Raw genomic sequence first — 15324 nt, forward strand, 5'->3', positions numbered from 1 at the left:
AGACACCTCCAGCGCTTTTACATCACTTTTGCGTTTTCGGATAATCTTCAAACCAAGCTCTGTGTCTGCAGTCTCGAAACGCCCTGGGCAGTGTGAAGCCGACCGTACGTGATTTGAGTTGAGCTATCGACTCAATGATGAAGATAAACAACGTGACTCACATTGATCGCCATGACTTAGTGTGACGGCCCTGCACTGTACAACTAGGAAGGTGACCATCTACTGGAGACATCGAGAGTAATCTCTTCCTTCAAGATGTGCTGCATATAAGAAGGATCGTGGGAACAGATCTGCGCAATATCATCATAACCACACGAACTAGCAAAATGAGCACAATGAGCACCGCGCCTGTCCTTCAGTGTCACCATACCAATGATCTTACTCCACTCTTAACAGAAATTGAGGATCGAGCCGACTGCGTTTTGACAAGGCTGTACCTGCTCTGGCAGCTAGACGAGGAGTTTGCAGAAATCGAGAAAAGCCTGGAGCAGCAAGATTACATCAATCTCATCCGTTCCATAACCGGGAAGATGGAGGCAGACCTGGAAGTCATTCAACAAAAGAACGAGTTACTAAACAATGGCCAATTATCCGACTGGATCGATAACGGTACAGATGAGGCAGAGAAGTCAAGGAAACAAGAGCATGTTATGAGACTGATGAAGAAGATGTACGGGTTGCAGAAACAAATGGCGGAAGCGAAGAGAGGATATCTCGGCTAGAGGGCAGTGGCGGAAGCCCAAATGTTATGATGCTGTGAACGCCGGAGACTGGAGCCTGTTGAGAATGCGGCCTCCAGGTCCAATGAGCTTTTAGTATTCGTTGACAATGTTCACGTCGTATTGCAGCGTGTTCTAATCGAAAGAGCATGCCCACTCGACAGCCTCAGGCAGATGCGCCGTGTTCGGGATGTTGCTGCTTTCTCGGAACTCAACTATCTTCCTTTCCCCTTGCTCTTCTTTGACCACAGCGAACGCTGCATTGGTGAAGTACAGATCGCGCTGGACACGGGTCTGGAACCCCCCCGCCCAGCCAATCATGTAGACGAAGCCGCCCTTATCGCCATTTATGTTGGGTATGCCAAGGCTGTTGATAAAACCGTGCTTGAAGGGTGCGAATGCTACGCCGAGAGTTGCGTTGAAAGTCGTATATAGTCTGAGGGAGCCATCGAAGTCGTAATGCGTGTCGTTGAATGTAAATCTGATGTCTTTTGAGAACGATGTAGCATGACCTTTAGGCCAATCCGTGTTCGCAGGATACGGGTAGAAGCCTATTTTTCTCGGAGTCAGCATGGTCGAGAAAATGATCTGGCGTTGTGTATATATACCGTTGACCGCGCATTCTAGCCAACTACTGAGCTGGACGCTTGCATTTGCCGCTGGCGAGTCGACCAATGAGCAAGGATCGACAGGTGCCTCAGTCAGGATATTAGGTGTATTTGAATCGAGTATATCCTGCGGTGATACATCGAACGATGTACTGGACGCAATAAGGCCACACAAGGTGACTTTGAGCATGTCAGTCAAGATCAAAGGAACGGCTGCACATCGCCCTTACCAGCAAACGAAAAGTAGCGCATAGCGATTGCTCAAAGACGCAAGACACGGTGAGAAACGGATACTTTGCAAAGGTCAGCACTCCTGCGCTTCTATCTTATAGTTGGACGGGCCATGTCGCTGCCTGCAGCTGAGGCTGACGAGGCTGACGCGCTGGTATCTTGATCAGTGTGACATTAGCACAAGACAGGCAGGTGACCAGGATGATGGCCAGCTTGGGGCTAAACGCTCGTTCGCCTGCTTGCAATATAGGTACCAATCATAGCATGAGAGTCGAACATCGTGGGCTTCGGGAATGCAGGTCGGAGTTGTCGATTAGTGTTAGCTACGTAATTACCGGAAGCTGCCTTCCGGGCCGATGCGCACCGCGTCAGTCTCGCGCTGCCGTCGCGATCCAAATCTCATTCTACGCACCGCGCCCAAAGAAAGAAGTCTTCCCAAATAGCCCACCCATCCCTCGTGGCCTCTTGCCCACATCTGCCATAGTCCTCTTGTTGACCACCGCGAAGCTGCTTGTCCTCATAACCTTCCCGTTCGGATCTGAGTTGAATGCGCCACTTGGGGGCGCAGCGTCTATTGGCGTCGGTGGCACGTTCGACATCTCAACAGCCTCTCTTTCTGCCCCAGACATCTCGGCTATCTGAGGATGCTGCGACATCTGTGCAGGCAGCCACTCCACCCTGATTGACTCATCACGACTAAGTTTCTGGTCATTGAACCACAGCTCAAAACGGATGTCTGCGGGTCCGATCAAGACGCGCACCGAGTACTCGATACGCAAGTAGTGCTTCTGTAACGACCAGAAGTGCTTGTTCCTTTCTTGGAACTTTCTTTCGTCTGCAGCAGAGAGATCTGAACTGATCTCGCATAGAATGCGCGTGTCTACAAGAGCTGTTAGCAATCTGCACGACCGGAGTGGATACAATTTCGCATGCATACATTGGTTCATTTGATCTGGTAGTATCGCCGCCTCCAGATCACTCTCGACGACAGTCGTTGGAAATGCCCTTCTTGGGTCGCCTGGATCGACCTTCTTGATGAAGTTGTGCTCGATCGGTTTGTCGACACTTACCGGCGCGCCCTTCTTGACGAACCATGCTATCGAATGCGTAATGTACAGCTTGTTGTTCAATGGATCCCGAACAAGTGCCTTCCCTTGATGCTCGGGATTCTTCTTGTCGTATGCAATCTTGCACACCGTGCCGTATGAAGCGCGACAGCAACGCCATCCAAGAACCGATCGTGATGTCAGAATCTTTCGCATACGATCGCTGACCAGACCTTTACACACAGCAAGCTGAGGGTCAGGTGCTATGCTTACGGAGATTGACTCGGCATTTGGGAATGAAGTGCGTGCATAGTATTTTCGGAGTTGCGACTGCACATACGCGCTATTGCCCAAACCGCCACTGAGGACAAGATGTGCTACATGCTCTCTTGGGAACTTCTGAAATAGCGATTGCAGTTGCGTATCGATCAGCTTGAACAACTTCGCGATCTGCTTATCGAACAACCGCTGGAGATCTCCCCGTTCAAACGTCATCTCTCCGCTGCGGATCCGAACCTCCGGATCAGAGTTGTTGTACGTGTGAGGAACGCGTGGAATACCTATGCTGAACAGGGGTGTATCGTCTGGAGCACCGTATTCGCACTTGACTGCCTGAAAGTCCCGACTCTTCATCATCTCCCATCCGGCATCTGCAGGGTCGACAGGCAGGGGATTTGTGCTGTGTGCGAGCGTCAAGCGATGCATGACCAGCCTCTCAAACTCATAATCGATAGCAGCAGAACCGATGGTCTCTCCGAACACGACATCCATCTGCTGAAGATCAATAGCTTGATTGACTGTGCCAGTGACCTTCAGCACGCTGAGATCTGTGGTCCCACCTCCAGCGTCACAGACTAGCAAGACGTCGTTCTCACGGAAGATGCCTGGTGCTTCAGTGGATACATGCACAGCGGCGGCCTCGGCCTCCGTCAAGCCTATGTTCACATCGTGATTCGGATGCGTACCGTAGCCCGCCTCTTTCACAAGCCGCTTGAAGTTCTCAACAGTCGGTATTGGAGCCCAAGTTGTGGGCACGCTGAAAATGAACTCGATTCTGGCCTCTTCCCAGCTAACGCCAGAAAGCTCTCCGCCTAGTTTGAAAAAAAGGTACTCATACATCTTCCGCAAGTAGTCGCTGTACCATTTCTCGACTTCCTCCAAGCTTTCAGGCGCGCCTTCTGGATCCTCCAGTTGCTTACGGCGCAGCTTCTCTGGATCGAGGCAGGTCTTGAACCACTCTTTGTATTCCTTGTCGTCTGCAGCGGTCTCCGCAGCGGTCTCGGAAAGGAAGCCCCATGACGACGGGTCTTTGAAGCCAGTTGGGTAGACTACTACTGTCGGAACTTTGTTCTCGTTTGCTTGGAATCGGCCAGGCCACTTCTGCACCCAACGAACAGTCTCGCTGCCGATGGAGAGGTTTACATATGCCACGCCGGTACCTGGATACACGTCTGCGTCAGTCTTCAACTCGCGTAGCAAACACCACGTGATCCAACAATATACGCTTAGCCGATTTGAGATCTGGCCCCCACGCACACCCTTCGCTTCAGCTGAACCCAGCCTCATCAACACTTACATGTCATCCCCAGATCTACTCCTACAATCATGTGCGGTCGCTCACTTCGCTCCATCTTGTCTCGTTGTCGGTGACACTGTCTCCGTTGCTGCCTTCTCGCCTGATCGTGTATCTATAGGATGTGGGTGCCATGCAGGTGCCTTCGGGTAACCCCTATGTCTCAGCCTTGCGGCACAGCGTCTTTCGACCGATCACAGCTGGGCGCCATTTTAGCCCCCATGTGCCTCCATCTTATAAATACGCGCTTTATGCATGATGAGTACGCCTTTGGGGCCGCAATTAAGCACAGTCTGTGTTACCGAACGCCTAGCGGAAACGAGGCCCTCTATTCATCGTGCTTGGTCAATCACAGCCTGCGATACTTAAGAACTAGGGGACAGAGGGCATGGGCTCCGCTGTGATCGGCGCAGGTAGGACGCAAGGTTATATTGGTGTATATGTTTTACCGGGAGCGCAGTGAAAACCCTAAAACTGTCTACGAGCTGAGCCTCCAGCTGAGTTCTAGTTACTCTTAGTTGGTTTCTCATCCTCACGATCGCGCAGAACCGTCTCCTCTCCCTCACATATCGAATCGAAACAAGTCATCGTCTGGAACTGATTCAACAATGGCAAACACTGCGGATGCAGGTGCGAGAGCCGAAAGTACAATGACATGGCAGACTCCTCCCCTCCCTGCGCTGCAGAATCCACCACCTGCCACTGGTAGCTTTCCCGTTACCCTCTACGTCACCAGTGTTCCTTTCACAACCGTCACAATTCAGTACCCTCTCAGTTTGGGCGTGTTGTTTGGCAAAGGCCAGACATTAAAGCCCGGTGAGATGAAAACAGATAGTGCCTTGACTCTGTCATACACAGATGCTCCCCCACAGCTTCTGTTCCAGTCTGGTACTATTGTAGCTGGTCCAACTCCCAGTGTGATAGCGTCTTCTGCTCCAGCAATAAAGACGTCGGCAAAACCTGATCTTCCTCAAGGAACCGCTACAAAGACAACTTCAGAGGCAGCCGCTTCACCTAGCGCCTCTAAAGGCAGTTCGCAATCTACCAACAGTGGTACCGGGCTTTCCACAGGCGCCATCGCTGGTATCGCAATAGGCTGCCTTGCCGCCGGTGCTCTCATCGCGGGTCTAGTTTTCTGGTTCTGTTGGCGCAGAAAGAGGGCGTCAAAAGCTAAATATTCGCAAGCGGATACGTACGCATCAGCTTCGCATGAGAAAGGTTTTTCGACAAATACGATACCATTGACCGGGCAACGACATGTAGCAACTCCTCTTGGAGGTGGACTTCCCCAGCCGCTAGAGGATAAAGCCATCTCTGGTGATGTTTCAAAGATCAGCAACGCTATTAAGAATCATGTCCAAAGTTATTATCATACCAGCCAGGTCAATCCTGGTCTCATTGATTATGATGACCTTCAGGCACTTGGATCCAATCTACCTATCTCGGTGGGAACGCTCACTACATTGCTGGGAAATACTGCCACTAGGGAGATTGCTTTGAGATTCATTATCGCTTGGGTGATTGTTTCAAAGATTCAGCCTTCGAAAGACCCTTCAAAGACCCTTCTGCCGTCTGAAGTCGCCGATTGTTACCACGCAATTTCAACCGGAGATCGCAGCTTTCAAGGTATGTAATACAGCATCTTTCATCTGCAACCACTAACTGTGTTGTAGGTCAAGCGTCGTTGACGGCACGCTGGAGGGTAATGACTGCGGAGTTGATGCAGTCCAGCTACGTTCGCAATCCCTTCAGTCCTTCCGACAGTCGACATGCAAGTATACAAGCAACTCTTGCGACATTAGATAATGTACTGCAGCCATACGCCGACACTCGTATGAACAACGGAGAGCGCAAGCGAAATCTCGAAGAACTTCTCAAACGAGCTGCACTTTTTGCCTTCACGCTGTTCTCTCAGCCCAGCGCATGGGAATTTGAGTGGCAGGAGGAACAAGGTGTTACTTCAGGGGATTTGTGCATTTTCCCCTCTCTTATGCAAGTGGCAGGCGAGACCGGCCAAGCAGTCAACCCACCACGACCGTTCAGCGAGGCTGTAATCAGACGGTTGGATGCCTGAGATGTCGGTCTACGTAAGGAGACCCTCGTGGACGATGTATTCCATAAGTAGAACCTGCCCCCAGTGATGCGAAATTTCGTCTTTTCACCGTGCCGGGCCTCATTGGAACCTCGGTGCTATTGACCATCATAATCATATCGATCACCGCTGCACTCGCATCTTCAATTTGCTTAGCAGGCTGCGAAGGCCACTGCACTATGGGTTTTCACAACTGCCCTACTTTGGCTTCAATATCTTTCGTGCAATAGCTGGCCGAAGGGGTGATCTCGCACTAGATCTCCGCAACTGCGCTTCTCAAGCCTCCGCATGGGGCCACTTTCGATTATACCTTGGCCCCCAATGAGGCGGAGTCCAGACATTCGAAACAAGCAAGACAGACCCTTGCGACGTAGCCCAATAGCGAGGTTTGGGTCGAGAATCAATACCCTGTAAGTAATTTACACCAACTCCGGCGACTCGCTTCGCGCATAACGCAGTGCGGCGTAAGACAACAACACTGCATGACTCTGTGACACCAACACTCGCGCCTGAGTTGTTGATCTCCGCCCCCAACCACCATTTTGCCGTTGCGCCTGAGCCGCCTTGATCGACTGGTAGTCATTCCACGTTTGAGCAGGTATTCTGATCGGACAGGCCGACGCACGAAACTGGACCAAGAGTGCTCAGAACCAATTGTATACATCTTGAGCTCGGAAGCACCAACGACTGCGTCACTGTCTGCGGGATTCGTGCTTCGGTACCTGGTGCACGTCTGCTACTATTGCTTAGACTATGTGCGCTTCCAGCTACTCTCAAAATCTTTACAGCTATAGTGCGCTCAGCTCAAAGTAATACGAACGAGACTTATGCCAATATTGACTTCGATGTTGCCCACAGCTGGCTTGTTCCTACCGGAAACACTGCATCGGGCTGATCTCCCCGCTTCAGCGCCCACAGAAACTGACGGAACGAGGCTGAGGTACTTTCAACGCAAGATCGGGCGGCCGAAGCTGGAGCCCAGCAACTCTGAAGACCTTCGACCATCAACTGCCATTCCGAGAGATACCCCAGATGATCTATCGCGCGACTTTCCAGCAATCCCGACTACTTATTACTTCGCCGATTATGTTCTTTCTTCCGAGAAGGCTTCAACAGAGACTATTGCTTTCGTGAGTATCATCCAACAAGTACGACAAGATATCGAAGAAGCGACGCGCCTCTCTATCTCATCTGCGGTTTCAAACTTTCTGGATGCTTATCCAAGCAAGCGAAGATGGATCGAGGATTCCTTGCTCGAAGTGCGGCGTGCTCTCAATGACATCGGCATGGATATGGACACAGCCTGGGGCCATGAAGGAGATGGAGGCACAGTTGCATCGAAGCGCAAGCTTGAGTGGGGTCTGAAGAATCAGAAGAGGCTTCTAAAAAAGAAGCAACAATTAGATCGATGTCATACCCAGTTGACAGGCGCTATATACGTTATGCAGACCGCAGAGCTGTGCGGTAAACCTGGGTCCATCGCGCAAGATCCCATCTTCGAGGCTCCTGTGCGACCGTGGGTGCCTCACGATGAGAAGGATGCGCTACGTGGACCTTATTCGAGGCAAAAGAACCGGACAGCGAGTCACACTAGCTTGTTTGCGTCAAACGTCACTCTAGCATCCGAAGCCGAAAAGCACGACGTTGAGAGTGAGTATCACACTTGTTGAGGAAAGCAACTCTCGGCTGACTATATACAGCCAGTAGTGTCAACTCAATGCCAGTGGAGTTGGCGGGTAGCACGCCAGCTGATTTGGACCTGGTGGAAAGTCGGAACTCACAGACCTTCCTAAGCCCCCGTGTGTCTCGCGAGCCGCAAATCGATACTTCAGCGTTGCATAGAAGGCCGCGAGCACGTACAGACTACAATCGGCAGTCCGCACCTCGAGAACTAAGATCTCGTACCTCCATCGACATCGCTACCTCTTCCTCGAAGGATGCTAATACATCAATTGAGCGCAACGATTCTACTCTGTCTACTCAAGCAACAGTTGGGGTGCCCATGGTAGCGAGGCGATACCGAGCAACTTCGATCGATATTCAAAGACATACTGAGAAGCATAGGTCATTGCCGTCGGAACTTCCGTATCTGAAGAGTCAACCGTCACTTATCGATGATTTGGCGGGTTATGTGCTACCCAGTGCAGCAAGTGAAAAGTTGCTGAGTAGAGAATGGACAGCTTCGCCTACGCCGTCGGTGCCATCCATTTCCTTGACTTCGAGCCCAACAATCGGTCACGCATTACCCGTAGTTCCCGAAGCTACATCGACGGCAGATGCTGTAGCAAGTAGTCTGCCAAATCTTGCAATCGAAGCGGCCGAGGCGCAACTTCCATTCAGGCAGCTATTTCCAAGCAGTACAGGACCCATCCAATATTCACAGCATGAGCGCCGAGACACGAACACACTTCCAGCGTGTATAGACGTTTCTAGCTCGCGAAGAACCAGCTCGGACTCTACCGAACATGTGACGACACCTTCATCTTACTATGCAACATCGCTACACACACTACGTTCACCCAGCTCTCTTGTTAATGTTACAGTATTTACCGATGACGAGCCCGTCCGCCGACCGAGTAGTCAGCGACCGTCGCAACGCATGTCAAAAAGGATGTCGCAAACATCGAGCACCAGATCAGTCAACACAGCACCTTCACCCACGATTACCACCGTTGCTGAAACCCCTACAATACCTATCCACTCGAAAGAGCCAACTCATCAATATGCTACACCGTCTGCTGTTGCGCCCCTGCCATCGCCTCGGATCATTACGGAAGACGCCTCTCAACCCACACCAGTCGACCCAGCAGAGACACCAGAACAGCTACATGATGACGATGTTGTGCTCTCAGTCCTTCAGCAACGATTATGCAGCCACAAGCCCGTCAGAACAATGGCAGAGGACCTGGTGCGACAAGCCTCAGCTACTGAAGCAACCCACCAAGTAGTCGATACGGAGCAGCCAATACTCTCGCCTCCTGTGTGGCAGGAACAGCCGGCTTCGACCTCGAAGCCAGACTTACAAGTAGAGGTCATACCTCCCACATCACTTCCTTCAGTGCAAGTAGGGGCCTCTCCAGTACCCTCAAATGGAAGTCAAAATGGTGATGGAGAGAAGAAGCCCATGTCAGCGCAAGCTAAGCGACGAGCTGCGCACGCACGAAGGATGCAACTCGCTTTTGGTGACGGATCGACAGCTTGAGAACCTTTGCGGAAACGATATATGTGTATCTAAATCCATAATGCTAATGAATCGTTTCTTACACATCCACCGAATAACAGAGAGTGGTTATGCTTAGCTAGTGTCATCTTCTGACGTTAAGCGCAGCTGTAAAACATGCTGGCAAAACCCGAGATGAAAGGGCATATCATTCATCACGCATCACCAATCAGACAATAGTAAGGCTCGAGGATAGAGAATACCGTTCAGTTCGTGGAGGTCTCTCGATACGACTATCTAGTATTCTTGTGGGGACCATGCCGATTCTCTCAAGCCAACTAGACACATGTATAAACAAGTTAATCTACAACAATAGTCTAACTAGCCATCTCTCCTAACTTCAACGCCCACCACCTGGGATCCGAAGTCTCCACATCGTAGAGCAGATTGTATGAACGTATTCTGGATACGATGGACAGACACGAGATGGTCGGTCTATACTTCAATGACAGGGTAGATAGTTTGGGCTGAATGTATGGGTGTGGTGGCGTCTGAAAATGCGGTGCTGGTCGTCTTCTTTCGGATGGCAGGAGGCGGCGGGGTTTGCGTATTGCCAATGGCTTTGACGTCGGTCTTCTCCTGATTGGCGAAGGCGGCGCCGGCGAAGACGGCGAGAGCGACGGTGACGACAGAGATGAGCTGCATCTTGACGGGTGGATTTCTGCGAGGCTGGGGGGCTGATGAGGATGCAAGAATGTACGTTTCTTGGTAAGGTCTAAGAGGACGTTAGGTGTTTTTGCTATTGTGAATACAGATTGCGATATAAAGACACAAGAAAGAAAGTGCTAAGAGTAATGGAAATACGTACTCGACGTGTCGATTAGAAGATTCTTGTCGAAGTGATTGTAGAGGATTTAGACTGAGATTTATACTCTCGACATGCTTCCCCCTCTACCATACTTGGGGCATACATGATCATGATATCACGGAAAATGTATGCAGTATCGGGATGGCTAGGGGCTAAGGATAGGTTGATAGGTTGAATGAAGATATTAAGGCAGGGTCCATACATCATGCAAAGCCCTACACCTAAACACCATGGTACTGCGAGATCAATGAGGGGAGGCCAAGCATAAGAGGAGCCGGAGCGCGATCATTATCTGCAGGTTACTGGCAGATTTCTGTTTCTGTCACTAAGTGATCCGTCTCAATACTTTTGCACCGAAGTATTATTGAATCTACATCTTGTACCATCGGCCCATGCATCATACTGACTTCATGAGTGGGGTCTACATATGATCGCAGCCTTACACGTATCCTGCCGTTTCGTTCGCTGGTGGACCCACTAGCTTGTATGATGTGGTTCCCATCCATTGCAACCAGCCGTGCTGTGGTGATCTGTAATCAGCGAGTTACTTACAAAATTCAACAATTTGTATGTTTTGTCTGCAACAAGAGGCTCCCTTTGAGCAACAAGGCGATCATAAATAATCCACCTGTATTATAAGCAGAAATTTGTAGCATATGATACATATACCAATGCTTCACCGTGGCCTGAGAAGAGGTCGTGGTTTCAATAGATAGAGTATCGCCCCACAAGTACATCATTGCCATTTCAAGAGGTCGCGTTGTCGAATCGGCCAAGCAACTCAATCCGCTGCCACAAAAGAAGCACATAGAGACTTGGTGTGCGAGCGACCCATAAACATGGGCGACAGTAATTTGCGCCTGGAATTGATGTGTGATCTATTGATGAAGTATTGACGATTTAGATTCCACCCTCTATCTGGCAGAAAGTTACGTTGTAATTACCATTGTGAGCGACAAGCGTAATATGTTCGACGTGCCTCGTGTTTCGTGCACTATCGGTGCTACACATAATCATGGGAGACCAAATTCTGAAGTTAAAAATTCGCAATCGAGAATGAGTTTATCGTGCCATTGGATATACCATGGATTCAAATCATTATAGTATGATAGTGAAAGTTGCGAATAAATGTAGTCATCGAGTTAGAGCACCGCTAAGAATCATCGGAAACCATCGATTTCGTGGATTGTAGGCATCTTGTGGGTATTTGTTACAATTTAATTCTGGCCAGAATCGCAAAGTTAGCCAGGGAAAGACAAGCCTCATGACGGAGGTGGGCTTACTGCTCGGCTAGAGAGCCCCTTCCTCCACTTCTAGTGCGCCGCTCGGAGCGGGTAATGCTCCCTGATTGAGCGTCTATACGACCTCATCGCCTTGAACGTTTATGTCTGACGTTTCATGTTCGTTTTGCGCAATGCGCTTCTATTTCGCTCGACAGTTTATGAGAGCAGGTCCGCAACGTTCATAGGCATCTCGTCAATCTGGGTAGAGTAGTACACTGCGGCAGTTAGCGACTGATTTGAGGAGGAGACGCGATGAAACTTACACTCAATGTCACGGAGGATACGAACATCATCCTGGGTGACGAAGTTGATGGCCACACCCTTGCGTCCGAATCGCCCGCTTCGACCGATCCTGTGGATGTAGTTCTCACGGTTCGAGGGAAGATCGTAGTTGATGACCAGCGACACTTGTTGCACGTCAATACCACGCGCCCACACATCGGTTGAGATGAGGACGCGAGAGTTGGCCTGGCGGAAGTCGGCCATGATGCTGTCTCGCTCCTTCTGGGGCATCTCTCCGTGCATGGAGGATACGGTAAAGTTGGCCTCGCGCATCTTGTCCGTGAGCCAGTCAACCTTGCGGCGGGTGTTGCAGAAAATGACTGCTTGTGTAATGGTGAGTGTGTCGTAGAGATCGCACAGCGTGTCAAACTTCCATTCTTCCTTCTCGATAGCGATAAAGTATTGCTTGAGGCCCTCCAGCGTCAATTCGTCACGCTTAACTAGAATGCGCACGGGGTCCGTCATGAATTTGGTGGTCATCTCGAGCACATCGTATGGAAGGGTGGCTGAAACAACTACCACCTGTGTCGCGGGCGGTAGGTAGCGGTACACGTCGTAGATTTGTTCACGGAAACCTCGGTTGAGAAGCTCATCGGCTTCGTCGAGAACGAGCATCTTGATGTTGCGTGTGCGAAGGTTGCGGCGGCGAATCATGTCAGCAACGCGTCCCGGGGTTCCAGAGACGACGTGCTGGCCGTAGTCAAGCTTGCGGATGTCCTCGCCGACATTTGTTCCTCCAACGCAAGGATGGCACTGTACGTTCATGTAGTCACCGAGACCCACGATGACCTGCTGAATTTGGGTCGCAAGTTCGCGGGTGGGCGACAGCACGAGTGCTGTGTCTTGTCAGTATAGTCCTTCCTGCCACACGATATATGACGTACCCTGCGTCTCGCGTACAGCTGTGTCGATGACCTGAAGGATAGAGATGGAGAAAGTCGCAGTCTTTCCTGTTCCGGACTGCGCCTGCGCAATAGTGTCGCGACCTTTGCAGATTTGCACAATAGCACGTGACTGCACCGCTGAAGGCGATTCGTAACCGTAGGCGTAGATACCGCGTAGCAAGTTCTCCTTCAGGTGCATTGCCTCGAAGGTTGGCGCGACCGTGACCTCCTTGGAGGTGGAGAACTCCATCTTGTCGTCGGCATTTCGGTCGATTCCGTCGGCCATTTTGTCTGTGGTTTCGGGGGGTGTATCGGGTATACGGTGGGTTTCGACAATCGTTCGCGATGTGCAAGAAAGTTTGGGAGTAGTTGCGCCTGAGCTTTGCGGAGGGCCGGAGCCTCGGCGGGCTAGCTCCGTTTACTAGCGCGTTTTGCGATTTATGTCGTCGCGACAGCCTTCACCAGCAGCTCGACATCGTCACCGCCGCAAAGGTCTGCACATTCACTACCGAACCGCTGCTACACGAAAGACTCATAATTACTACAGGCGACCGCAAATATGCTTTTGGAAGACCAGCGCCAACTTCATGAGGACTTGGAGCGCCTCGAGGACGCCGCTGCAGAGCGACTTCTCGAAGACCCCCCACACGTAGGCACATCTATTGCGTCTATTGCCAATCACATGCTTACATCAAATCAGATCCGCGACCGTCTCGCACGCGATCACGATATTGCGCGCTTCCTCGAGCAAATCGAAAGCCAGTCGAGTCGCCTCTTGAAGATCTACCAAGATGAGGACAACAAGAAGGAGGACGAGGTGCGCGGCCTCACCATGGGCGACCCGATGGAGTCTTTCATGAAAGAGATCGCATCGATTAAAGACTTCCACAACCGATACCCCAACGAGCCCGTCGAGAACCTGGAGAAGGCTTACAAGAAACGCTCACCCGAAGAACACGTGCAATCAATCGCAGCCATCGACTCCATGTTTACCGGTGAAGAGGGATTTGGTCGCTTCTTTGACCTGACCACGCTGCACGAGCAGTACTTGAACCTTCCCGTTCAGCAAAACGCGCGCCGCCTGACCTATCTACAGTACCTTGATCTGTTCGATGTCTTCACCCCTCCACAATGTAACATTCGACGAGAGCAGAAGAAGTCAGAGGGCTACTTTCATTACTTGAAAGCCCTGCAAGACTATCTCGAGGGTTTCATGCGGCGGACGAAGCCACTGGAGAACTTGGACAAGCTCTTCGCTAACTTTGATAAGGAGTTCGAGGAATTATGGGAGAAAGATGAGGTTCCGGGCTGGGAGAAGAAGACATCGGCATCTGCACCAGTCAATGGCGAAGCACAGGGCGAGGGTATCTGGTGCTCAGCTTGCAAGAAGGGATTCTCGAAAGAGACCGTCTACGAAGCACATCTGTCAGGCAAAAAGCACAAGAAAGCAGTACAGGAGAGTCAGAATGGTGCGCAAGACGGCGAGAAGCAGACAAGCGGTGCCTCCACAGATTTGCAACGCTTCAAGGAGCGTGCGGTTGCCGAACGGGAGTTCCGGATACGAAAGCTCGCTGCAGCCATGCAGACGGAGCGTGGCGACACCAAGGTCAACGTCGAGCGGAAGCAGGGTATGACTGAGCGCGAGCGACAACAAGAGCTGGAGCAACTGTACTCCGAGAGACCTGAGAACGGTGGAAAGGAGGAGGACGATGAATCCGACAGCGAAGACAAGATATACAACCCGCTCAAATTACCACTTGCCTGGGATGGCAAGCCCATCCCCTTCTGGCTTTACAAGCTCCACGGTCTCGGTGTAGAATTCCCTTGCGAGATTTGTGGAAACTTCGTATACATGGGTAGGCGTGCATTCGACAAGCACTTCAACGAGCCCCGTCATATCCACGGTCTCAAGTGTCTCGGGATCACCAACACTACCCTCTTCAGGGAAATCACGAGCATCAAGGAAGCCGAGGAGCTATGGCGAAAGATTCAGAAGGACCAGAAGAAGCAGAAGTTGCTTGCTGAGAACGTCGTCGAGATGGAGGACAATGAAGGCAACGTCATGCCAGAGAAGGTCTACCGGGATTTGGCTGCTGCAGGCATGCTGTGAGCGATCATCTCGATTCGGATATATCACGTCTGAACTGTCCTTCTCTCAGTGAAGAAACGGCTTTCAGTTCGTACATCGACTAAACGAACGCATTGAACTCGGCATCTTGGAATACGCAACCCTACAATATGGCGGATTTGCAGGGAATCAAGAGCCGGTCCTGTAAGTCGACGAGCGTTGCGTCGATTGCATCAGTGCTATTACACCTATTTGTTGTGCTTCCTTCTTATATCATTGAATTTTGGCGCTTGCTTTCTAATCCAGAAGAGCTTACAAGCCAGTAAAACTTTGCATGGCTGGCGTTCTGGAGTTGCGTATACAGGTACGCACCCCCGTATGGGTGTGGGTGCACCTGGAAGTTGTGTAAAATAGGATACCTGAAGATACGAAAGTTGGAAAAAGATCACCTGGACAACATGATATCACTGTCTATGAACGATAGGTTGCTTATGTGCCCATGTTTAGCTA

At 50.9% G+C, this 15324-nt stretch overlaps 8 protein-coding genes across 8 annotated transcripts; 4 read left to right on the forward strand and 4 right to left on the reverse strand.

Annotated features, from left to right (window-relative positions):
* Positions 1-335: 335 nt before the first annotated feature.
* Positions 336-722, forward strand: AA0111_g5449 (hypothetical protein; the record flags this gene model as incomplete). Its single annotated transcript, XM_028651562.1, has 1 exon — positions 336-722. The coding sequence occupies one exon, from the start codon at positions 336-338 to the stop codon at positions 720-722; it is 387 nt and encodes a 128-aa protein (XP_028506813.1).
* Positions 723-854: 132 nt separating this feature from the next.
* On the reverse strand, positions 855-1579 carry AA0111_g5450 (hypothetical protein; the record flags this gene model as incomplete). The annotated part of the gene is made up of 3 exons (XM_028651564.1): positions 855-1270; positions 1328-1507; positions 1558-1579. The coding sequence occupies 3 exons, from the start codon at positions 1577-1579 to the stop codon at positions 855-857; spliced, it is 618 nt and encodes a 205-aa protein (XP_028506989.1).
* Positions 1580-1962: 383 nt separating this feature from the next.
* On the reverse strand, positions 1963-4235 carry AA0111_g5451 (hypothetical protein; the record flags this gene model as incomplete). Its single annotated transcript, XM_028651565.1, has 3 exons — positions 1963-2438; positions 2496-4043; positions 4181-4235. The coding sequence occupies 3 exons, from the start codon at positions 4233-4235 to the stop codon at positions 1963-1965; spliced, it is 2079 nt and encodes a 692-aa protein (XP_028506990.1).
* A 550-nt stretch (positions 4236-4785) lies between these two features.
* AA0111_g5452 (hypothetical protein) lies at positions 4786-6251 on the forward strand (the record flags this gene model as incomplete). The annotated part of the gene is made up of 2 exons (XM_028651566.1): positions 4786-5803; positions 5851-6251. The coding sequence occupies 2 exons, from the start codon at positions 4786-4788 to the stop codon at positions 6249-6251; spliced, it is 1419 nt and encodes a 472-aa protein (XP_028506987.1).
* Positions 6252-7114: 863 nt separating this feature from the next.
* AA0111_g5453 (hypothetical protein) lies at positions 7115-9471 on the forward strand (the record flags this gene model as incomplete). Its single annotated transcript, XM_028651567.1, has 2 exons — positions 7115-7919; positions 7970-9471. The coding sequence occupies 2 exons, from the start codon at positions 7115-7117 to the stop codon at positions 9469-9471; spliced, it is 2307 nt and encodes a 768-aa protein (XP_028506988.1).
* A 453-nt stretch (positions 9472-9924) lies between these two features.
* On the reverse strand, positions 9925-10134 carry AA0111_g5454 (hypothetical protein; the record flags this gene model as incomplete). Its single annotated transcript, XM_028651568.1, has 1 exon — positions 9925-10134. One exon carries the CDS (start codon positions 10132-10134, stop codon positions 9925-9927), a length of 210 nt encoding a protein of 69 aa, XP_028506985.1.
* A 1602-nt stretch (positions 10135-11736) lies between these two features.
* On the reverse strand, positions 11737-13032 carry AA0111_g5455 (ATP-dependent RNA helicase; the record flags this gene model as incomplete). The annotated part of the gene is made up of 3 exons (XM_028651569.1): positions 11737-11795; positions 11844-12698; positions 12747-13032. 3 exons carry the CDS (start codon positions 13030-13032, stop codon positions 11737-11739), a joined length of 1200 nt encoding a protein of 399 aa, XP_028506986.1.
* A 273-nt stretch (positions 13033-13305) lies between these two features.
* Positions 13306-14856, forward strand: AA0111_g5456 (Pre-mRNA-splicing factor; the record flags this gene model as incomplete). Its single annotated transcript, XM_028651570.1, has 2 exons — positions 13306-13395; positions 13447-14856. 2 exons carry the CDS (start codon positions 13306-13308, stop codon positions 14854-14856), a joined length of 1500 nt encoding a protein of 499 aa, XP_028506983.1.
* Between the last annotated feature and the right edge of the window lie 468 nt (positions 14857-15324).

The sequence above is a fragment of the Alternaria arborescens genome, assembly GCF_004154835.1.
Source record: "Alternaria arborescens strain FERA 675 chromosome Unknown contig_11, whole genome shotgun sequence".
Classification (NCBI taxonomy): Eukaryota; Fungi; Ascomycota; class Dothideomycetes; order Pleosporales; family Pleosporaceae; genus Alternaria; species Alternaria arborescens.